Source organism: Mus caroli, chromosome 5 (genome assembly GCF_900094665.2).
Source record: "Mus caroli chromosome 5, CAROLI_EIJ_v1.1, whole genome shotgun sequence".
NCBI classification, from domain to species: Eukaryota; Metazoa; Chordata; class Mammalia; order Rodentia; family Muridae; genus Mus; species Mus caroli.
The window spans coordinates 96,842,360-96,866,836 of NC_034574.1; the positions used below are offsets into that span (position 1 = coordinate 96,842,360).

At 43.9% G+C, this 24,477-nt stretch overlaps 1 protein-coding gene across 2 annotated transcripts in view; it reads right to left on the reverse strand.

The window, feature by feature from the left end:
- Hsd17b11 (hydroxysteroid 17-beta dehydrogenase 11) overlaps nt 1-24,477 on the reverse strand; it is a 56,170-nt gene that overhangs the window by 25,273 nt on the left and 6,420 nt on the right. Inside the window, exons 2-3 of one of the 2 annotated variants that reach the window (XM_021163520.2) lie at nt 6,970-7,276; nt 3,667-3,774 (exon numbers count right to left, since the gene is read on the reverse strand). In XM_021163520.2, coding sequence (XP_021019179.1) covers nt 3,667-3,774; nt 6,970-7,179 — 318 coding nt within the window. In that variant the 5' untranslated portion in view covers nt 7,180-7,276. Of the gene's footprint in view, nt 1-3,666; nt 3,775-6,969; nt 7,348-24,477 lie in introns of those variants that run through there. The other variant, XM_021163519.2, reaches the window with a different exon arrangement.

Consider the following 24,477-nt stretch of genomic DNA (forward strand, 5'->3'; position numbering starts at 1 on the left):
CATCCCTCCATGGCCTCTGTATCAGCTCCTGCTCCCTGACCTGTCTGAGTTCCAGTCCTGACTTCCTTTGGTGATGAACAGCAGCATGGAAGTGTAAGCGGAATAAACCCTTTCCTCCCCAACTTGCTTCTTGGTCATGATGTTTGTGCAGGAATAGAAACCCTGACTAAGACATAGGGATAAACTCAGCTGAGAAAGTGAAGGACCACAGAAACAAAAACTGTAAGCTTCTGGAGAGAGAGAGAGAGAGAGATAGAGATAGAGATAGAGAGAGAGAGAGAGAGAGAGAAGAGAGAGAAGAGAGAGAAAAGGACAATAGAAAGTGGAAAGACATCCCATGTTCAGGGATTGGAAGAATTAACATTAGGAAAGTGACTGTTTTAGCAAAAGCTGGTTTCAGATTCAACGCAATCCCAATCAAAATCCCCATCTCATTCTTCAGAAAAATAAAAAAGTCAAAATCCTAAAATTCTTATGGAACCACAAAAGATCTCTGTTAGCCAAAACAATCCTGAGCAAAAAGAACTATGCTAGAAAGAATTACCAATCTAGACCTTAAGATACATCACAGAGCCATAGGAACAACAACAACATGCAGACAAGCAGACAATGGAACAAAATCAGAGACCCAAACATGAGTGCACTTAATATTTGGCAAAGATTCAAAAAACATAACCTGGAAAGAAGAAAGCATCTTCCACAGACGGTGCTGGGAGAACTGGAGTCCACATGCAGAAGAATGACCCATATCTATCGCCTTACCTAAAACTAACTCCACATGGACCAAAACCACTAAACCCGAAACACTGAAACTGGTAGACAAACACCACAGGCAGTACCTAGACTTTCTGAATTGTATTCCATTTGCCCAAGAAAGACGGCCAACATTTGAAAAGAGGGGCTTCAGGAACCTAAAAGGCTTCTGCATAGTTAAAGGAATTAATCATCTGAGTGAAGAGGAAGCCCACAGAATGGAAGAGAACCTTTGCCGGTTACACATCTGACAGAGAATTCATAGGCAAAATATATAAAGAACTCAGAAAACAAAGAATCAAGAAGACAAATTGTCCTAGTTGTGGTTCTATCTATTGTTGTGAAGAGACCAAATAGGTAAGTCCTTATTGCTGAAGATACCATGCATTTTAGACACAGGGCCTAGATGCATCTGAACAGGAACTGACCTGAATGCCTGTCCCTGAAGCCTAGCTTCTATGGTACCAGATGCCACCTTGCAAGCTTCTAAAGGAGGGAGAAAACCAACAGTCCTATCCAACTATGATACCCATGAACCGTATCAATGACCAGCAAGACATGAGAACTATAAGGTGTGGCAGTGGCACTCATATCTTGGGGGTGACTGTACCGGCTGGTTTTATGTCAACCTGGCACAAGCTAGAGCCATCAGAGAGGAGGGAACCTCAATTGAGAAAGTGCCTCCATAAGATCCAGCTGTAACACATTTTCTCATTTAGTGATCAATGTGGGGGGCCCAGCCCATTGTGGGTAGTGCCATCCCTGGGCTGTGGTCCTGGGTTCTATAAGAAAGCAAGCTGAGCAAGCCAGGGGAAGCAAGCCAGTAAGCAGCACCCCTCCATGGCCTCTGCATCAGCTCCTGTCCCGTGTTAGTTCCTGTCCTCACCACTTTTGATGAACTGTTATTTGGAACTGTGAATGGAATAAACCCTTTCCTCTCCAAGTTGCTTTTGGTCATGGTGTTTCTTCACAGCAGTAGTAACCAACACCTCTCTAACTGGACTGAAGACTTGTTCAACAAGAACGGAATCATGTTTTATACTGCAAACCTAGCTAAATACCCAGGGATAAGTAAAGTCATGGATCTCGGAGGGGAACCTACACATGTTACTAAGCCAGCATAATCCCTAGGAATGTTGTAAATACTTGTCCTTATCCCACAGATAAATGGAATCCTCACCACTCATGAAGGAAACCTCTCTTTGCAACAGATGAGACCACGACCAAAAACTGCAACCAATCAAAGCACAGAATTGTAAAGCCAAGTCCCAACAGGTAGATCTATAAAACTATCTTGATTCTAAGACTCAGGAAACCTTGTAGAAGAGAGGGCCGAAAGACTTTAAGAGCCAGAGAGTCTGTGAGTTCGCTGTGAGCCTGTGTCTCCTAATGTTAGAAACCACATCGATAGAGTCTCATCAACCCAACTGCCTAAACATGCATTTGGAAGAGACCAAGATGGAGTGGATGGGAAGTTTCAGAGGAGGAAAGAGAAGGGAGAAATGATGTGATCATATTATAATGTCAAAAAATTTCAAATAAAAAAATCCAAAATAACAAAACTATTTAAAACAGAAGGAAAAAAAATCAACCATATCTAAATCCAAACAAAGAGGCTCTCAGTTGGGTTGAATTGGGATCTTTGTGTCCACTTAGCTGAGGGAGAGGTCAGATTGCTCTAGTAGAAATGCAAGTTTTAGAGACCTTTGCCTATTACTCTGATGACCCTCCTCCACAAGGCACAAACGAGAGCACATTTCATACAAAGAGCATTTCAAGTGTAGGTAGAGGACAGCCATGCCTTGTGGGTCTAGATCAACCTGCCATTCAAACAAATCCCTAACACTGTGAGTTTCAGACCCATATCCTTGACTGGGCTTCAGAGGACACTGTCAGTGCTGGGATGTGGCTGGTGACAGGTAAGGGCGTTCCTCAGTGTCAGACCGTGGCAGAGTGAGGGAATTGCACAGGGTGCTGCAGTATAGAATCCTGGACTCTGCTCTACCCTTAATGAAAGAAAAACACTGGAGCATGTTATGCATGTTTCTACACACGCACGCGCCTGGTGGCTTTTCTTGAGATTGAGACTCAGGCCTTCTACTTGCTAAAGTTTGCCATATAGTACCCACCCCCAAATGTGTGTATAGTGTGTGTGATGTGATGTGTATTGTGTGTGTGATGGTGTGTAGTGTATAATGCATGTGAAGTGTGTGTAGTGTAGTGTGTGTGATGTGATGTGTGTGTTGTGTATAGTGTGTGTGTTGTGTGTGTTGTGTATAGTGTATGTGATATGTGTGTTGTGTATAGTGTGTGTGATGTGTGTTTTGTGTGTGTGCTTGTGTATAGTATATGTGATATGTGTGTTGTGTATATTGTGTGTGATGTGTGTGTTGTGTATATTGTGTGGTATGTGTGTGTATATGTGTATAGTGTGTGTGTGTGATGTGTGTGTAGTTTACATGTAGGTGCATGTGCCTATGTACACACACAGAGGCCAGAGGAGGATGAAAGAGTCCTGTTCTACTGCCCTTTGCGTTATCCCCCTGATAGTCTATCACTGAGCTCCAAGCCAGTCCAGCAGCCAGCAAACCTTAGGCACATGTGGCTGCTTCACATATGAATGTTGTCACGCTTGTGCAGCAGACATGCTTAACCACTGAGCCATCTACCTCCCCTACTGAGCCATCCCTCCTTCCCCAAGAGAGGGTACAGTCAGTGAGCACACCGAAGTATGAGTCTCAATCACTCTGTGTACTTCCAGGTCTGTCACTGACCGGGCACACAGTCTTGGGGAATACGAACCGAGCCGAAACATTTTTTCAATGATTCTGTGTAACGAGTGAATGCAACCATCTCCAACATACTTCCTAGCTGTCCCCCGTGACATATTTCTAAGTACACATGGGATCTCACCTTTTTTGCAGCACTGTAAATCTCTTCCCGCTGGCTGCAGTCCACCACAAAGGGATGGGCCTGGGCACCCAGCTTCCTGCACTTGGCAGCTGTTTCCTCAATGCCGTTCTAGAAAAAAAAAACCACGAAGAGAGCAAACGGAGAATGTAAATGATGGGGACACATTCCCCCAAAGCTGGGGATCAAGTAGGAAGACATACTAGTAAAGTGCCAGGTGGTTATTTAAACTAAGCTAACCTAAGCAGCTCACTGGTCTTTAACGATGAGGACAACTGGTCATCCGGGCGTCCACCCTCTCTTGAGTGACGTCAGCTGTCAGAGTCTTACCTGCTGTCCTTTACTCCCTCCTTCATGCTCCTCTCCACTCCCCTCTGCGTGGTGGTCAGAGGACCCCTCCTCAGTAGTAACCATCTTCAAACACTCCTCCAGGAGTCCAAACCAAAGTCCCCCAAATGGAGGCTCCTGGCCTTAGGCCTCCAAAAGGGTAATACGAGTCCTATTCCTCTAATTTTTCTAGTAGCATATTACAAAAATAAAATTTAACCCAGCAGAACATTCTGATGAGTGGAACAGTTTGTTTCTCAAGTGCATTTAATTAAAGACATTTCTCCCAAATATTTGTAATAAAATACTGCACGGCCAAAAGTCAGAATGGGACAGCACTCTGACGAGCGCAATAGAAGCTTGTCGGATCGGATCAGTCAAGTCACAATAATTAGGATAGTAAAGGGGACTAGAAGTGTTGTTTCCCAATCAACTGCAGGACACACTTTAGCTGACATACAAAGACCAGCTCCTTTGTGTGTGTGTGTGTGTGTGTGTGTGTGCACGCATACGAGTGTGCCTGTGTCCCTGTGAGCACATGCACTGCATGAATGTGCTTGCATTGATGTGCATGGTGTATGTATGCATTCATATTCACGTGCGAATGTCTGTATGAGTGGTTTACATGCACATAAAAACTATAGGTCAACAGTTTATTTTACAACCACTTTCCATTTTATTTATTTATTTATTTAGAAACAATCTCTCACTGAGCCTGGAGTTTTTCCTCTCTCCTAGGCTGGCTTGCCCACAAGGTCCACAGATTCTCCAGGGTTACTCCCGACTCCCCCTGCCCCCCCCCCCATAGTGTCACTCCTTCTACAGATCCTGTAGGCCCCACCCACCCACCTAATGCCAGCAGGGTCCACAGATCCTCCAGGCTCCCCACTCTGACAGTCCTTACAGACCCTGGCCCCCTTGCCCTTGGATCTTTAAGTGGGCACTGTGGGTCCAAACTTGGGTCCTCATGCATATCAACCAAGCTGTCTCACCAGGGCTCCTCTCCCAGCACCTCTCCGCCCTCCCCCCCCTCACCCCCCAGCGTTCTTCCCTCAGCATCCTCCCTCAGGGCCCCTGTGGCCTTGTGCCTATCTCTGCATTGTTCCCTTGGGTCTCATGTTTTGGTTGTATACATCACAGATGTTGGTAATGTTACAATTACCCTACAAATGTTAGAAAGCATGGTGAGGCAGAATTAAAACATTATGTGCAGCCCACAACCAGAGGGAATTAGTAGAAGCAGATAAAACAGGTAACGAAGTTCAGGCAGAACCATTACGATTTCTCAACATCCAACTGCCGTCTGATGGCAGTTTCTCCAAGCCTGTGTGTTAGTACACTCCGTCCTTTTATCTAACCCAGTTTCCCCACCAAACTCCTACTGCTTCAACATTATCAATATAGTATTCTGCATCCCTCTTTCTATTCTAAATGTTTGAAATCAAGTGGGTTATCCACACTGAACAGCCACGAGGGTGGGTGTTGTCTGCTTCAGCTCTGACCGTGATCAGATCTTAGACTTTTCCTCTCTTCAGTCTGTCCCAGGCTTTGAATTTGCTGTCCCTGTGTTTTTATGTTGTGTTGGTCCTGGGAACTGAACCAGGGCCTTGTGCATGCTGTGGTAGCACTGTAGTACTGTAGCACTGATCTGCAACCCCAGCCTCTCTTGACCCCATCTTCTGATGCCTTCCTTGGCCGCCTAGCCGACCTGCAGTCTGCCTTTCCTACCCCACAGTCCTAAGCTCCTTTCATGCTTCCTTTTGCTATGTCACCCGATTGTGCATTTTATAGTACAGGTTGCCTGTTGACTGCCTTTAGCTCATGCAGGCTGCTTTCATCACTGGTATCTGTAGTTCTGTATTATAATACTGTCCAGAAGGCAGTAAGAGTCATCAAACTTTTTTTTTGGATAAACACACTTTTTTAGAGAAAATTGTGTATATTAGAAATGATAAACCCAAATCATTCTTGTTAAAGAATAAAATTTCAGACTAGTTTGTGTGCTACCTGCTAGACTCTTGGCTAAATCACCTCACACATTAACTTACCATCTCCCTGGCCTTCTGAAACCTAAAGGCCTGGGAAGCCTCGTCTTTCTCAGTTAAGAAGCAAAGAGCCCATTTCATATGCCTGACCATATGCCTATGCTGGGCCTTGGCCAGCTGACCCATGCTGGCCCAGTTTGCATTGTTAATCCATCGTATACATACCTAATTATCTGTTTTCTCCACCAGACGTAGCCCATCTCCTGTTTGCCACCAGGTCTTACCATCTGGGCTGTAGATACTATGGAGCACTGGTTACTTGTTGTCTCAATCACTCTAGAGTTAGTTCTTATTTAATCTCATGAACCTTGACCTCTTGTTTATAGAATGGATGTACACAGTGCAGTCAGGGGCACGCTAAGCCAGAAGATGCCTTCAGATTCCCTCTGTCTTCCATCAAAAGCCAGACCAACACTTCACTGCTAGCTCCTTCTAACTCGCCTCCCACCTCAACCTGAAGGTACAGGAGACCGCACTGAAGTTATTTCACTTTTAACTATTTTTTCTATAAGGTGACTTAGATGACTCCTGTAGGCAACTGGCAGTGCAATGGTGATCCCTGTAGGGTGTCATTTCGAGCCCATCTCAGCAGCTGCAAATGAGACTTGACAGCTGCACACATCTAACTCTTGGCATAGCACCTAAAACTGCTGCATTTCCCAAGAGTTTATGAGGGTCAGTAGGAGGAGATTATAGGCCACTTTCAGGATGGATTTAATGTAGTGTTAATGTAGCGAAGGGAGGTAGCCAAGATTCTCATTGTCCATAGGTCCGTTCATCGTGTGGTCTTAACAGATATCAAATTATGCCTCTCTTGTAATCTGAAAAAATATGAATAGTTACTATATGCCGTATGGACTCTACAGAGAACTGCAAAGGGTGGTTGTTTGCCAGTGTGGACCACAAAGAAAAGGCAGCGACGAAGCGCGGTTACCTTATTGATATCCCAGAGAACCAGTTTGGTGTTAAGTTTGGCAAATTCGTAGGCAGTCAGTCTTCCAATCCCATGACCAGCTCCGGTGATCAGGACGATCTCTCCGGCGACAGATTTTTTCTTCTTGGGAATAAAAAGCTTGACAAGAGACTCAATGCAGAAGACGATGAGCAAAGGCAGCAGCAGGATCAAGTCAAGAAGATACTTCATCCTTTTGGAGGCCCGGTGCTCTCGTTCCCGGTCCTAAACGGCCTCTGGAGGGTGTCGGTTACGCACAGAGTAAAAGCTTAAGCAAGGCAGAGTTCCCCTATTAAAGAGAAACAAACAACTCAGAAACCATTCCTTCCGCGGGGCCGGGCTTCAGGAGGGTTTTTGCCATTGGCTCGGACTGCAGTCACAGCAACTGCTCGCTGGCTTGGAAATCTGGGAGGGACGAAGTTCAGAGGCAAGCCCTAGGGCGGTGCGACCCTGATAGCTTTCGCGGACTTCCTCCTAGGAGGGCTAGTTACCTCACGCTTTCCTAAAATGGAAAAATCCCCTCCCTGTCTGCCGCAGACCTAGGAGAGGAGAGGTCGTCACGCTGCGCAGCAAAAGATGAAGGGCAAGTGCTAGTAGTTCTCAGGCTGCGGTGGACAGTTGTCTGTTTCTGCATAAGGGTTGCAACAATGTGGAGCCACACCTTAAAGGACCAAGAAACAAGGAAGGGGACTCTTGGGGGAAAGGAAGAGAAGTAGCAAGAGGGGGATGGGAGGACGGCTATGGGGGAGGGGCGGGTTAGAACACCTGGCACGTTTGTGTATAAAAGTCACAAACCCATTTCTTTGCACGCTAACCAAAAATTAATAACAAAACAAACAACCCTTCAAGCAAAACAAAGCACAAGAGGGAAAACCAAGCTCCTGAATTAGAAATGACCCTACATCACATTTTAATTTGAATTGAGCATTTCTGGAGGGCAGAGGAGAGTGTATCCTCCCAAGGCATAATCAAGTTTTAGGAGAAGCAGTAAACCCATCTCCCCAGGGAAGAGCCGTGTAGCGGGGCAACCAGCTCCCACTCGGCCTCTGAGAATCTGAAAACAAGAAACAAAACATATATTCAAGAATGGTGGGTGGTTTGCCTACCTGTGTGCACACTATTTTTGCTCCCGGTGTGGGGAAAGGGCAGATGAGGGTTCTGGGTTTCCTAGAACCGAAGTTACTAGGAGCTGTGAACCTGCATGTAGGCACTGGGAATTGAACCATTGTCCACAGGAAGAATGGCCAGTGCTCTTAACCACGGAGCTATAGCCATCTTTCCAGCATTCTCGTCCCCAGTACACACTTTTTGAGACAGGGTTCCTCTGTGTAGCTCTGGTTGGCCTGGAACTCTCTCTTCCCCAAGTTGTTTTGAGGCAGTTTCTCCTCATTTAGCAGCAGGAAGAAGCTAACAGCCTGTCTGTTGAGTGGTTGGTTTAGGAACTATAAATGTTAGCCGTTGACTTTCCTCCTGTGACACTGAGGATGTGGCTTGCTTTGCTTGCTCTTTATCGTCCCGTCTCCTACCATCCCAATATAATTCTCTCTCCCTTTGCTACTTCTGTTAAGTTGTATTTGTAACTTTAGGCAACAAGGTTCTATTTTTTTTCTCTCTTTCTTGTTCCAACAACTATAGGCTACAGATGTTGGCAGAGAAAAAAATGTCCCATCCTCTCCAGGAGTCTGATAGGTTATTTCTCCACCTCCAGTTTACAGAGCCAATTTAAGCCAGATTAAATTATATTAAAGTCAGCTCATTGCTGCTCTCAGGAGGCTTAAGTTCACTGGCCCCAAGGACCAAGGCTAGAGACAGCACCATGGGTAAAGTGGAAAGTGGGGGTAGAAGGGGGGGGGGAGAGAGAGAGAGAGAGAGAGAGAGAGAGAGAGAGAGAGAGAAGAGGAAAAGAAGAGAGAGACCAAAATGTCTGAATTATACAGAGAGGAGCCTCTGGGGGAAGGGCAGCCCAGCCTCTAGGCTGGAAAGTTCAAGACTGGGGGCAGGGTATGCCAGGTAGGGACTGAAGGATGCTGGGGAGACTGAAGGCAAAGTCTGCTTTGGGTATGTGTAATGTGCACCTCAGCCCCTTGTCCCAGGGTCCGAGATCGAACAGTTTCTTTCTAACTCCCAGTTTCTGTCTTCGGTAGCTTACTTCCCCATTGTCAGGACGGATCAGACTTACTTTCTGTCTTGCAGCCATTGCTTTTGTTCCCTCTCCCGGTTCATTTTGAAAACTGAAAGTCAACAAGAAACATTTACATTCCTGTGGGTCAGAAGTGGCTTTCCTCGGGTGTGGCTCTGTCTAGAGGGTTGACTGCCTGGGACAGCACAGCAGAGGAAAGCAGTGTTAGCCTGAAATGATGAACTATGTAGACCCCCTGGCTGGACGTCAGATCTGAAGGAGTCTGGTGTGCAGGCCAATCTTCTTCTTATCATAAGTTAGGATTTTGGTTTTCCCGGGACATAGTGGCACTCACATACCATCCCAGTATCTGGAGGTGGAGGCAGGAGGATTCAAAGTTCCATGTCACCCTGAGCTACATAAACAATCCTGTTAGCCAGGGTTGGTGGCATGCTTCTTAATGCCCAACACTTGGGAGGCAGAGGCAGGAGGATCTCAATGAGTTTGAAGCCAGCCTGGTCTGCATAGTGAGTTCTAAGACAGCCAGGGCTATGTAGAGAGAATTTGTTTCAAAAACAGAAATATCCAAATAAATAAAACACAAATAAAGGATGCTGTTTGTGTCACTTTCTTGTTGGATGAATCTGAATTTAACAAAGCATTGTGTCTCGTTTCTTTACTCTTAAAATTAGGACATTAATAGCTACCTTATAGGGTTTCCAGAAAGATGAAAAGGCATTTATAAAATGTTCAGAATAATGATAAATTTTAAATGCCTTATAAATTTCGAGAGGATAAATACAAGAATCCTCTGGGGGAGTAAATGAGGTAAGATTTAAAAAGATTCTTATTTAAAATACTATTCTGCCTGCTGTCATTCGTCACAGGGACGTTCTTTTTTAAAATAGCCATCTTACGATTTCATGTGTATACGTGTTTTACTTGCATGGATGTCTGAGCACTACATGCATGCCTGACACCTGCTAAAGTCCGAATTGGGTGCTGAATGCCCTGAAACTAGAGTTACAAGATGACTGTGAACAACCACGGAGGTACTGGGAATAGAGAGAGCACGAGGTCTCCGCAAGAGCAGCAAATGCTCTTAACCACTGGGCCAACTCTTCAGTTGTTGTCTTAGGAGGTTTAATTAGAGGATTTGGTTTTTGCCTTCGATCACCTTAGCCCTAAGGCTTTACTGTGGGAATGCTGAGGAGCAGCCCAACAGCCACACCCAGAGCCCAGCCAGCAGTCGCAGGCTCTCGAAAAGAGGCGGATAAATACTAAAATATCAAGGCAAATTGTTCTGATTTCCAGTTCTCCAGAAGCAGGGCAGCTCCTCAGATGTTAACTATTGACAGCTTTTGACGAAATACAGGTGTAAGTGATTCACTTGCGGTGTCTCCGGAACACTCACACACAGAATTTGAGGTCCAGAGGCTCAGGGGTTGTTTCAGTCTTGGAGAGCTGCCCTGCTTAAAACAAAGAGAAAAGTGACCTCCGTATCTGGGGCAAAGGGAAAGAGGGGAAATGTCGAGCAGGGATTCCTTATCACACCTTAGGGCCAGGGAAGGCTGTAGAAGCTGCACGCAGGAGGAAACAGGGCCTCTTCTGCTGGGGCACTGCCCTTTGCTCTCCCTTGGGGGATTCAAACACAAGTATTCCCACTTCCTCCCCAGTTGAACAAAAGACTCAGTTTCTCTAAAATGTGGGATTTCCCCCAATCATGTTTCCAACCACATCCTGAATTTCCAGGTTTTAGAAGGGAGAGCTGAACTATTGTATTTCGGCCCTACTCCCCTATCCCCAACCACCACCGCACATCAAGATACAAATAGTCCCACAATAAAGATCATTCTAGAAAGTCACACGATTTCACTGATTCATCCAAGTTCAGAATTTACTTACTGAAAAATATAATTTTATGTAATCTCCTGGCTTAATTTTTTTAAACTGAAACTCAAAAATTAAAAATTTAGCAATTAAAAATGAAAGGAACCTTTTCTAATACAAAAGAATCAAGGAAAATGCCACTATCATGGGAGCCTCAGGGATTCTTCCTTTTCATTATTCTGAAAACAAACAAAAAATGTTTGTGTCTTTATTCTTCCTATAGCCCCCAAATAGGACAACTGTCGATTCCATCTAACCCACTTCAGTAAGGGTTGATATAAACGCTTCATGTAAGGCAACTGGAGGGGTACAAAGAAGAGATAAAGATCTCTCTTTAGGAGCCCATGGTCTAAGAACCAGGAAATTCATCCTAGAGAAAAAGGAATGAAGAATATTTGAGTAGAAACTAAAGCAACTGGAGGTGGAGGGGGGGGGGAGATGAGAGGAGAGAGAAGGGAGGAAGAGGAGGGGGGTGATAAGAAAGGGAGAGAGAATGGTTAATCCTAGTGAGGAGAGGGGCGTTTGTTTTGTTTTTGCTTTAAAATAGTCTTATTTTGTTCAAAATCATTAAAGGCTTTACTAGTTCAATATTATTAGGATTGCTTGTTTCAGTGATAAGAGATGACTGAATTGTACAAGGATTCAACCCCTAGTACCTTCAGTGTGGCTCACAACTCTCTGTAACTCCAGTTCCAGGAGATCTGACATCTACTGGTCCTTGCACACTGCACACACGGTGCACAGACATTCATGCAGGCAATATACTCATAGTTAAAAAAAATTACTTGTTTTAGCTCTAACAAAGTTAATTAAAGGAACTCCAGTCAATTGGGAATGAAGCTATACTAACATTCCAATCTAGCATTGTGAAATTTGTGCACCAACATCTACAAAGTTAGAGAATCAATTTTATTGCCAAATTAATTTAGAAGATTATACTTAGTATTTAATCAACTATGTTAATAGAATCTTTGCAGCAAGTACCCTAGGGTATTGATCGGTAAGTTCTACTGCGACTTGTATCTCACTTTTTATAAAGGGAGGTGGGGTCTAAGAGAGGACTTATGTATACACCTATTACAATGTTCACTTTGGAGATGACAGAGTGTTACTGAGACTAGTCTCTGGCGCTAGGTGGCGGGAGGATCAATCTTTGTTTAACTAACTACTATCTGTGGCCCAAGGCAAGTATTACTTCTCTTTGGGTTTTGCTTCCTCATAAATGAAAGAGGGGTAATTATAGTATTAGCTTTATTGTGGTGAATAAATGAGACACTTACAAAATGTTCAGAGTAGGGCTTGTTCCATGACAAGCTTGTTCATGTGACCAAGAGCCTCCTTCTTGCTGGGTCTGAGTGAGTTACCCCAGTACAACAGCCGCTTGACTGTTCATAATCACTTACGGTGAAGATCTAGTTGAGATATAGCCCTGGCTGTTTAGTTTCCCTTTCAGGAAGATAGGAAGAACATATATTGAACAAATGAGGAGAAAGATGTTTCTGAGAGAAGTTAAACAAAACTCAGTTTCCACAGAGACGGCTCTGGGAGAGTAAATGACTTGCCCAGGAAGTGACCGCCTTCCATGCGCAGGGCGTTTTAAAAGCAGCTTCGCTAAGTCACAGCTCACACAGCATAGCTCAATGGATCTTAGCATACCCTCGGAGTGAGTGTATGATCGTCATGAGAAATCAGATTAAACCCTCGCTGTCTCACAGAGAAACCTCAGGCTCACAGACAAGCTCATGTGCTTCCACGTTCTCTTCCCCATTGTAACACAACCGCTGGTCCATTCTCAGTGCAACACAACCGCTGGCCCCTTCTCAGTGTAACACAATCACTGGTCCCTTCTCAGTGTAACACAACCGCTGGCCCCTTCTCAGTGCAATACATCCGCTGGTCCCTTCTCAGTGCAACACATCCGCTGGTCCCTTCTCTCAGGATGCATTTGCTCATTCTGATTACTTCATACGGTTCAATCACACTGTCAATATAAAAACTACTCTTTTGGGGCTGGAGAGATGACTCAGTGGTTAAGAGCACTGACTGTTCTTCCAAAGGTCCTGAGTTCAAATTCCAGCAACCACATGATGACTCACAACCATCTGTAATGAGATCTGATGCCCTCTTCTGGTGTGTCTGAAGACTGCTACAATGTACTTATTTATGATAATAAATAAATCTTTGGGCTAGAGTGAGTGGGGCGGACTGGAGCATTCAGTGGTCCTAAATTCAATTCCCAACAACCACATGATGGCTCTCAACAACCTGTACAGCTACAGTATATTCATATACATTAAATAAATAAATAAATAAATAAATAAACAAACCTTTAAAAACTACTCTTATAATGAAATAAGAATTTATTTTGAGTCAAGTATAGGTCATCACTGCCTGGGAGCATAAAGTGAAGAAGTTACACTGACAACATGTTCCAACGTAGAAGAATTTAATAAAGTTTAGTAATCACAAAACAAGGACATAAATCAATATATTTGCCAATTACACTGGTGTGGCCATCAGATCTGGTGAGCTATAGAAAGGCAGGTAAGTCCTTTCTATATTTTCCTGATGTTATGCAGTCTTGGCTTTAGGGGTGATGGAGGTGATAAGTCTTTGAGACTTAGTCATATGACTCAGAAGTTTTATCTACAAGTCAGAAGGCTTAGGTCAGACACAGTGGTGACAGCGAATGCCTTTTGAAAGGTACAATGTTAGCCCAGTGTAAAGCTGGCTCTTGTTCGGAAATATTTCATTTCTCCTTAACTGGGGTGCTCTTGTTGGCCAATGTTTGATAGACTGCTCTCAAGTGAATGTGGCTTCTATAGAGAATGTTAGCTGACAACATAGTAAGTTGTCTTTTGAGACTGGTTTCTTTCACTTATCATAGGGTTCCAGGCGGTCTCAGATCCTACCCCTTGCTCCCCTCTCCAGATACTACTCCACTGAATAACTATAGCACGTTTGCTTATCCACTCAGGGGGGTTACTTAGTACATTTTTAATGCCTAGCTTTTACTAAGAGTTGTTCCCATAGGGGCAGCAGGTTGGCTCGGTAGACAAAGCCTTAGTGCACAGCCCTAGTGGCCTGAGCCCCATCCAAAGGGAAAGAAGACAATAGACTTTGCAAAGATGTCTTTGATGTCTACACATGTGCCATGGTGTGCGTGCTCACACTCACAATAGTGGTGTTAACAGAATTTTAAGTGTTTGTTTAAAATTGCTACTATGAACACTTATGAAGACGTTTTTGTGTGTCTTCAATTCTCCTCCCTCCTCCTGGCCCCAAATAGGAACAGGCACAGGAATAGGGGTGTAGGCCATAATATGGTATCTGTTTAACATTTTGACTGTTTTATATCTCCACCATCAATGTATGAACGCTCCTATTTCTCCACATCCTGACTTTTATTGTTTTCTATTTTAAAAATTATTTTTATATTAATCCTGTGAATATGATGTGATATCCCACTGTGGGTCTGGTTTGTATTTAATAAAAAAATGATGTTGAACATAACATTTTAATGAATTCTTTGAGGATTTCATACACAAACTTTGATGATATTCACCCCACTCCTGCCCAGACATCCTCCTAAACCCGTCCCACTCCTCTCAACGTTGTATTCTCTTTTAAACACGTCTTTACTGGCCATGTATTTTCTTTGACAAGTGTTGACAAAATTCCTTTTCTTTTAAAAACAATCTTTTAGTTGCTGAGTTTCCAGAATTCTTTATATGTTCTGGATGCCTATATCAGATATTTGCTTTGTCAATATTTTTTCCCATTCAATAGGTTGATTCCCCCCCCCCCCCTTTGTCAATAGTGCCTTTGGAAGCACTAAATGTTTTTAATTTTCGTAAAGTCTAATTCATCTATTTTTTCCTTTTGATGCTCTGCATTGGGTATTACAGTAGCCTAGTAAGGAATTCTTCTCAGCTGTAACCTTTACAAGCAGAGTGACATTGAAATCTTTTTGTTATTTGTTCTGTTTTTGCTCAACCACTCTCCATACCTTCTTTTTTACCGTGGGGAAGGAACCCAGGACATTGTTTATGTTGCATGTACCATTCCTCTGTAACACAACCACAGATTAGTCAGTATCTCCTCTGAGACCAAACTCTTTTACTTAACTTATCTGAACATGCTCATAAAATGAGATGCTTCCCAAGTCTAGAATTGCCCATGAAAGTCAATCTTTAAATGTGTTATTATTTTGCCTTTGATGTAAAGATATAATGAAAACATACTGCTACTTAATCTTTGTTTTCCTTTATCTCAGGTAAAAACATTTTTATTTGTGGATCACAGTTATGAGCAAGAAGAGATCTGAGTTAAAAACTTTAAGAAAATACCACTGTAGCTTGTTTTTCTTCATATTTTTACATAAGCTATACCAACTGTGATATACCTAATAAAACAATTTCACAAGAACATAAACTATGAAAGAAAATAAAAAAGCAAGGCCAGGTAGTTAATAAGATGCTAATTTATCAAAAGGTAATGCTGTCCAGGCTCTGCTTTCTAGCAGTGGTGTGAGTGCCCCACCACTGCAACCAGTGGAGGGCAAGCTGGTCTGGAGCGAGGTGACCTCAGGCGATGGTGAGCAGTGAAGTGGTGAGGCAGCTTCAGTGAGATAGTTCGGTTTCATGGGGGGAACAAAGGCTCTTTAAACCTTTGGGGGGGGATGAGTAGGGGCTCTGAAGTGAGTGTACAACATTGGCAGGGTTTAGGATGGCTCACTTGCATAAGGAGGGATTTCAGGTACCGCTGTACATGACCTTATAAGGAGAAAGGAACTTTGACTTGGCTACTGGTCTGACTTTCTGAGGTGGGGGAAGAGGCACGGATGGGAGTGAAGGGGAAAGTGTGCAAGGACACACAGGCCCGGGGGGTGGGGAGGGGGGGAGTGACCCTACTCTTGCTGATCTCAGGACAAGGTTTCTGGGGGTTGGACATGCCTCAACCTCATTCTTACTGCAGGTCTGCTCCCCCAAGTTCCACAGCTCCTCAGCCTCACAGGCTGGCTTCTTATTCAATTACAGTGGCTCTGTTTCTAGAAGACGCAGGTAGGGGAGAGCAGAGGAGTGGAGGTAACTGTCAGGTCACAGTACCTTTGGAGCATTTCCTATCTGGATGCACAGAGTAAATTACACTTAGACCTCAAACCTCCTGCAGAGCTGGTGCCTGGGTGCTGCCTCTGCTCCTTCCCTTGTGTCAAATACAGGAAGCATGTCAAGTCATCTTACCTACGGTTCCTCAGGCCCAAGACAAAGAACTCAGGATTTATTTATAGATGTTTCGTTTTAAAATTGTGATCCTTTGGATTTAAAGGTCTTTGTTTATTCTTTGTGCTTTCTTTTGTTAGCATTTTTTAAAATAATTTTTATTGATTCTCTGTAAATCTCACCTCAATCATGTACCCCAATGCCACTCATTTCCCCAGCCTTTCCGCATCTGCCCTCCATAACTAGTAACCTCCCCCATAAAAGAAAATAAAAAAGAAAATATATTTAAAAAAATCTACAGTGTGCCATGGGTGTGTCACACAGTACATCCTTTTGCACACACAGCTTTACATGCAAACGCTCATTGCAGTGAGTCATTGGTCTTGTTTAAGGCCTCTGACTTCTGCTACACTGTCAATACTGGATCCTCACAGGAACTCTTTTCCGATATCCTGTTGTTGGTCTGTGTCCTAGAGATCTTGCAGCTTTGAATCTACAAGAGTGGCTATTTCCAGGAGCTCATAGGTGGGGCGGATGTTAGGGTGGGCCAACTCAAAGTCCTGGATCTGAGCCTGGGTGGTAGTTGAGTTGGTCAGCCTGCCAGCTCTCCTGCTCCCACACCACCAGGGTCAGCAATCCTGCATTGCCCAGGTGAGAGGTGGGGTCAGCTCTCCTGACTGTCACAGTCAGCGAAAACCTTTAATAGTTTTTAAAAATGAATGAACAAAATTAATAGCTGTTAGGTTCCAAGAAATTCCTTTTCCTAAAGTTTGACATTTAGACAAAAGCCAACATCGTTTCTCAGATACTTAAGAAATTAGTTCCTACTTGCTTAAAAAAAGTCATTCTCTTCTCTCTGGCAAAAGGGACATATTGCTCTTCCATTAGCCTATGCCTGTGGTACCTCCCAGCATATTAAGGTCTTTGCTAGCCTCTAAGCTCCGTAAGTCCCTACCCACAAGAACTTGTTACAGAGTCATTCTGGTGGGCATACCTTAATCCCTGCCTTAGCCCTCTCCAGCCCCTGAGCTTCCCTTCCCTTAGCATCTCTGACTGCTATGTAACCCAGCCATTTTGGCTACATGCTCTTGGCTTCTCTCTTGGTTTTTCTCTTGGCACCTTTTCTGGATCTCTCTTTGTCTGCTTCCCTGGGTGTTGCAGGGTCTCAGCTGTTTGTGGTCTGAGCAGTTTGTCTCATAGTCTTTATACAGTGCATTTCCTCTCTGGGAAACTCTTTGAGAGTCATCCACTCTCTGGCAAGTCTGATGAAAACTCCTCAGTCTTTGTCTTCACATCTGATCATACCTTAGCTCCGGTGTGATGACAACAGAAGGGAAGGGAGCTACAGAGAACAACTTTCCACTCATCTGCAGCTGTTTCACTTTAATTTTATAGCATAATATGGAGTTATAGCCAATGTGTTTGAGTTTCTGTGTGTGTACATATGTGTGTATGCTCATGTGTATACTGGTACATGCATGTGTGCAAGGATATAAACATGTCTGCACTCATGTGAAGGCCAGAAGTCAGCCAACTTCAAATGTTCCTGAGAACAGTTGTCCATCTTGGTTTTTGACATAGTCTCTGGGGCCTGCCAATTAAGCTGGGCTGGCCCCAGGGATCCCTGTCCCTGCTTCCTCAGCACTGAGATTTGAACGTGCAACACCAGCTTTTTATGTTAATTCTGGGAATTGAACTCTGGTCCTCACACTTAATGTGGCAAGCACTTTGAGGACTAAGCTATCTCTCAAGCCCTTGACTGTATTTATTGGTAGCTGGGCAATGGATAAGTTGTGAGTAGCTTTTGGAGTACAGCTGAGCTGACATTCCTCGGGTTCTTTTAAAATGTACAACTGTCACTGACCTGGAATATCAGCCCTGAATCTATGTTTTAAAGATGAAATCAGAGAAAGGGTGGTCACACAAGCTTACATGTTAACCATTTTGAAGACTAACTCAGCCACAGAATAATTTCAGAAAATCATGATCGATCAGTTCTTAAGTATGGGGATACTTCAGAAGGACATTCATTGAGAAAAGTAAATTAATTCCTGACCGATTCTAAAGTGGTGAGGCCAGCATTGGACTATATACATAAAGATCAAGTGTGATGTGGATTTAGATCTAGATGTCTTATTTAAGAATTTCACTACACCAGGTATCCAACATATACCTCTTTGTTCTTATCTTTATTATTTTCAGTACTGAGTCAAACTATGGACTTGAGTATGCCAAGGAAACACTCCACTACCAAGCCCCCTATCTAGCCAAAATGAATCCATTCTTAACTAAAAACATTGGAAGGAATGAGCATTTATGCTTTGTGCCAGCACATCCAGATCCTGTGACTACGGACCCAGGCAGCACATGAGGAGGGTCCAGCCTTCTCTGTGTCTCCACCTCTTTAATCCTTGTCATTCCTTCAAGATTACCATGAATAGTCACCATATCTTACTTGGAATAAAAGCATTCCCACTTGGGGGGAAGTGAGAGTAAAGGAGAGGCTAAAGCCCTTGACCTGTTGCCTGAGGGGCATTCATTATTGAGCTTAATACACTTCCTCTTTCCTGATCCTGCTGTCACCTTAACACTGGGCCACCTGACACTCACTAGTCCTTACATTTTCAAAGATCACCTTTGTTTTTTGTAAACTTCCAAGCCCCTAAAGACTTATCTGTTTGATTTCCCTGAGGGCTTTAGGGAACTGACAGAACCCTTGGTCCCCTTATTATCATCACCATTAAATAAGAATTGACTTACTGGTGTTATCTGCCAATGATGACCTGTAATAACCCTTGGGAGTTCACTGCTCTTTGGTACACTGGGGAAGGGGGAAGCTCACTCTGGGTGAAAACATTACACAATATTATGCATTAGAGGCCAATCTATGTAGGGAAGTGTCCCCCTTGACCCCCCACTTTTATCTGGTTTTATTACTCATGCTTTTATTCATGACCTTGAGCCTCCCAACTACTGTACTGATCTCTAGTTCAACTTGGAGCCCCCCTTGCTCAGCACTCCAAGCCCTCTACCTTATTCACTTGAGTGAACCTACTAAATTCTCTGCTTGTCTTACTCTATTGAAGAGTCACTTCCACATTCCATCTCCTGACGTCTTCTCTGCTCTCCTGAGTGAACCCAGGCTGGTTGTTCTAATGTGCTTTTGTGGTTCTTGCCATTTTCTCATACGCCTGCTGTAAGCTGAACCCTCCCCAGACCAACCAACCCCCTCAATCACAGCTGATGGGAGATTTCAAAGCTCATGGAGAGACTGCTGTCACTCTTGGAACTGCCTGTGTACATTTCCCACCCTTACTCTCATCTTATGACATCATGGCCTATGACGAAAATAGAACTGATCCAAAGGAGCATCCCCATCTCATCACCAAACCCACCTGAGTCTCTGAACCAGAGTCCTAAGAACTGTCTCCTCCATTGTTGCCATGGAGAAGTGATCTGGCTTCACTACCCTGCCCCCCAGCAAGCATTTCTCATCCCTTCCAGCCTTCTGTAGATGCTCCCTCTTCCTGATAGAGCTGGGTTTTTGTTGTTGTTGTTTTGTTTTGTTTTGGAGACAGGGTTTCTCTGTGTAGCCCTGGCTGTCCTGGAACTCACTCTGTAGACCAGGCTGGCCTCGAACTCAGAATTCTGCCTGCCTCTGCCTCCCAAGTGCTAGGATTAACGGTGTGAGCCACCACCGCCCGGCAGAGTTGGGTTTTAAACAGCAAGTGATTTTCTGTCCTTGAAAGACAGTCTTTCTTCAAAGCCCAAAGGCTCAGTTGTCAGAGAGGAAATACTTTACACACTCTAGTTGCTGACGTTTGAGGGCCTGTGAACTAAAAAAAGACTATTTGAGAAAAAAGGTTTTTTTTTTTTTGTCCTTTATTTTGTTGTTGTTGTTTTTATTTTGTTTTGTTTTGTAACAGAAAAATGTGACTCTCAGAGGCAGAATTGAAGGTACACACACCACTGTTGTCAGGGAGGGAAGGTTGGGGTCCTAGTTTGCCTTTCTGCTGCTATGATAAAACATTAACCAAAAAGCACTGGGAGAGGAATTATTTACTGATTTTACAGAATTTGGAAGAGCATTTGTAGAATCCTTCACTGGGTATTAAATATTATTTTAACAACCTGATGGACCACAGTCACTTGAGTTCCCATGGTTGGCAACTGGTAATCCACTAAGGCTGTGTAACAGGCCTGGAGTTGGTTTCCAAATATTAAATCTGTGCCAAAAATTTCACAGTTGTGCTCCAGTGCCCCAGGACCTCCTGCTCTTCACTCTCCACTGGAAGATTTCATTCCATCTCTTATGCCCATTCACAAATTAAGTCCTGGGGCAAAACCACATCCTTCAGCAGAGACTGGTTTGATCTAGAACACTGAGTTCCTCTGGGTTTTATCCAAAAGTAAAACTGTTTTGAGATAATAAATCTGCCAAAGGCATTTCCCCAATGGTTGTGTGTCTGTGTGTATAGATATTCAAAACCTAAAGAGCCACGCTGTCACCTATTCTTAGTAGGACATGACAGAAAGAGCAACAGCATGCATCTTACCTTCAAGGACACCTCAGATTGTTGGGCATCTATACACTTTATAGATGTGACAGATGTTTGGATTCCAGTGGGGTTTAATCTCCTTTCTCTGGTACTTGTATGTCTCATTAGCACATACAGATTACAAGCTGTTTGCTGACCACTGAACCCATGCAGTTTGATGTTATCAACATAATGAGCCAGAAGAGTGCTCTGCAGAATGTCACTTGATGTAAGGTCTATTGGTGGAAGAGTTGAAAGGGTCACAGGGAATGTGTGTCTGCCCTTTGTGAAAGGAAACCACTTGCTACTCCTTAAAATGATTAAGACTGGAAGGAAAGTGTGCATCAGGTCAGCAGTTATACACTGAGTGCTGCAGTTGGAGTAAGATTGGTACCACAGTGGAAGAGCTCCTAAGATGGAGCTTCTGTCCGATTAATTCTGAGAGTCTATCTACTAGTACCTACCATCTGCCTCTGATTTGGCAGTGGAACTGAATAGAGATTCCGATGAAGATGACCCCCTTATGCTACAGAATCTCTTGATAGTGGTGCTATTCTTTGCAGCACTGTGAGATTAACTCTGACTCACTTGGCCCTTCTCTCCCCAATGGCTCTTCCTGAGCTCAGGTATCCTAATTTCTATTAGTGATCAAGAAAATAACTATAGGGTGGGCTCAAAGAGCCAAAAGACCCATTATGCCTTGAATGTAGCCAAGATTCCATGTATTACTTAGTGTGGGTGAATTTCTAGTAGAGAGATCATGAGTTATCAGAGCAAATACTTCATCCCTAATACTTCAGCCCTAATAAAATTTGTCTGTTACCTTTGCCTTATATGCAATTACTCTGTTGAATAGTCACAAACATGTTTGGAAAAGGACTGGAGGGATATGTTATCTGTATTTTTGTAGTGTCAGTATAGTACTCTCCTTTGATCAGTGACTCTGGGTCAAAGTTCACAGTGACCAACTGGGCAAAAGGTCATGATTATCTACTGTGACTTCTGATGGCAAGTCTCTCCTTCCCTCCTCCTCATTGCCTTTCATGTCCTCTTTAATTCAAGTTAAACCCAAATATGTCTTAGGAATCTTTTAGTGTCATGGTCATGGTTCTCTGTGGATTGGCAATGATTCTCCTTTGGGCTTGTTGCCCTTTGTGGCATTTATGCCTACCTTGCCTCTGTGGTGCTAGTCATTTTGAAGTCTTTTTTGCTCCTCTAGCAGAAGGATGCACAATTCCTTGGCAGCATCTTACCAGGAACTTGGCTATCAAGTTGCAGAACACACTAAGGTCTTCTTAACTTTCTGCTTCACCGAGGGAGTCTTCTGAGGTCTCCTGGACCGTCTTAAAGGACACAGATAGTGGGTTCTTTCAAGTCATATATGAACTCGTTCAAATATGCCCACATCCCCAAGCCTTCTGACAGTTTTTCCAAATGCTAAGACAATGCTAACATTTTAATCTCATTTCTGCAGGCTCTCGTGGCAAAGTTTAACAGAGGCAGGCCTTCCAGCAATATACTAGAACCAACTCCAAGGGTTCATGGACCGTAGAGTCACAACGGGGTGCTGCCAGGTCAATAGCATGTCCCTATCTATCACATCTGCAGTTACAGTTTGCTTCTACTTTTAGTTTTGCCTACTTGGGTGATATATGTGTGATGTGCATGTGTGGTATGTGTGCTTGTGATGTGTGTGCATGCATACGTCTGTGTGTGTGTTTATAGAGGCCATTAGTAGTGTTCCTTGATTGATCCCTCTCTACTCTATTTACTAAGGTAGGCTCTCTCCCAACTCTCCTAAGTTTCCCAATTTAGCTAGTTAATTAACCAGCCTTCCCTGGGGATCTCCTTTCCCTGCCCCATAAGCACTGTGATTATAGGTGAGCCACCTTGTCTACCCAGTTTTATGCAGGAGTTGGGGACCTAAACTCCTGTTCTTGGCTTGTGCAGCAAGCCACCTGCCCACCCTCACATTTTTCTTTCTGGAGTCTGTTCCTTGCTTTTATGCTGCCTTCTGACTTACTGCTTTTCATTCCAAAGTCACCCTTCTCTACCTGACTCATAAAAACACTTGATTCCTTTAGATCTTTTCTTTTCTGCTAGTTAAGCCTCACAGGTAAGTTATGAGAGGAAAACCAAACAACAACAACAAAAACAACAACAACAACAATAACAACAACAACAAACCCAACCAACCAACCAACCAACCATTCCTGATCCTGACTTCTCTCTGCAGGTTTTTGAGGCCACCTGTTTCCTGCAGTGCAAGAGCAGCCAGCTTCCAGAAGCTAGTGACATTCACTGTTAACCCTGGGGAAGAAACCAGTCTCTGGACGGATTTTTCTGGCAGCCTAGATGGTAGTCTCCATAAGACAGAAGGAGGTAACCTCCAGACGTTTCTGTGAGTGGATAAAGATCACTGGTCCCCTCTTCAAGCAGGCCTCTGCCTCAGCCTGTAAAGAAACGCTCTTCAAGACTTGAGCATCTGTTCCTATCATATCAGAACCTGCACATACCTGCTGTGCTTCTCTTCTTGGAGACCTCCATTTCTCAGGAGCCAATCCTGCATCGTGCTAGCTCCCTCTTAGAATTATTTTCTTCTTTGAATTTTTTTCTTTTTCGAGACAGGGTTTCTCTGTATAGCCTTGGCTGTCCTGGAACAATTCTGTAGACCAGGCTGGCCCTGAACGCAGAAATCCGCCTGCCTCTGCTGGGATTAAAGGCACACACCACCATTGCCTGGCCACTTTGCACTTTCCAGGAGGACAGATGGCCTCTAGCATAATCATATCGGGTCCTTGTGGGTACAACCTTGGCACTAGAAAAGCCCTATGGCAGATAGATATGTTGTCCAGGTGAGTTTGGTGTGTTGTAAGTTTAGGCCGTGGGCAAAACTGATTGTGGCAGCAGTTACTAGATAAAAGCTGTGATAAGAGAGAACATGGCTGACATAAAGGCTGATAAAGGCGGTGAGTGTCATAAAGTGAAGTTCTAAAATGAAGCTGAGGCCAGAGTATGCACGATCTTACAAGTTGTGGTAATTTGATTTCACTTTCAAAAATTGTGTGTCTGTGTGTGAGTTGCTGTGCATTTGTGGAGGACAGCTCTGTGCAGCTGGTTCTCCTTCCACCTTTACATAGGTCCAGGGTCATGTGGCAAGCACTTTAAGGACCCCTATCTGAATTCTAAGTGCATCTGAAATCATTAAGTCGGGGTGTGGGAGTGTGGGGTAGGGGTGGGGGTGTAGGGGTGGGTGGGGGGAGAGGGGCCTGGAAAGATGGCTCAGCTGTTTCCCAGATCCTTTATGGTGACTTACAACTCTAGTTCCAGGGGATCTGCTGTCCTCTTCTGGCTTCCATGGGCACTGCATGTACCTGATGCCCTTATATACATGGAAGACAAGTAAAAATAATCACAGAAGAGCAAGAAAAAGCTGATGATAGGTTTCACTAGAGTGACTGAGGTAGACAGAGTGAAAATGAATCTGAGCAATAAGAGTCTGCTAATGGCTTACATGTGGAGATTAGAAAATAGGAGTCCTCAAGGATAATTCTTGGGAATTCACATAGGTCATATACTACACATGGCTTATGGCTCCATTTAACCGTATATACGCAAAATAACTGAAGTGATGCCAGTCTTTTTTGAAATAGGTCTTGCGAGAAAAGCACCGGGGCAGCTGGGGCGCAGGGTCGGCTGACACTCGCCAGCTACCCACAAC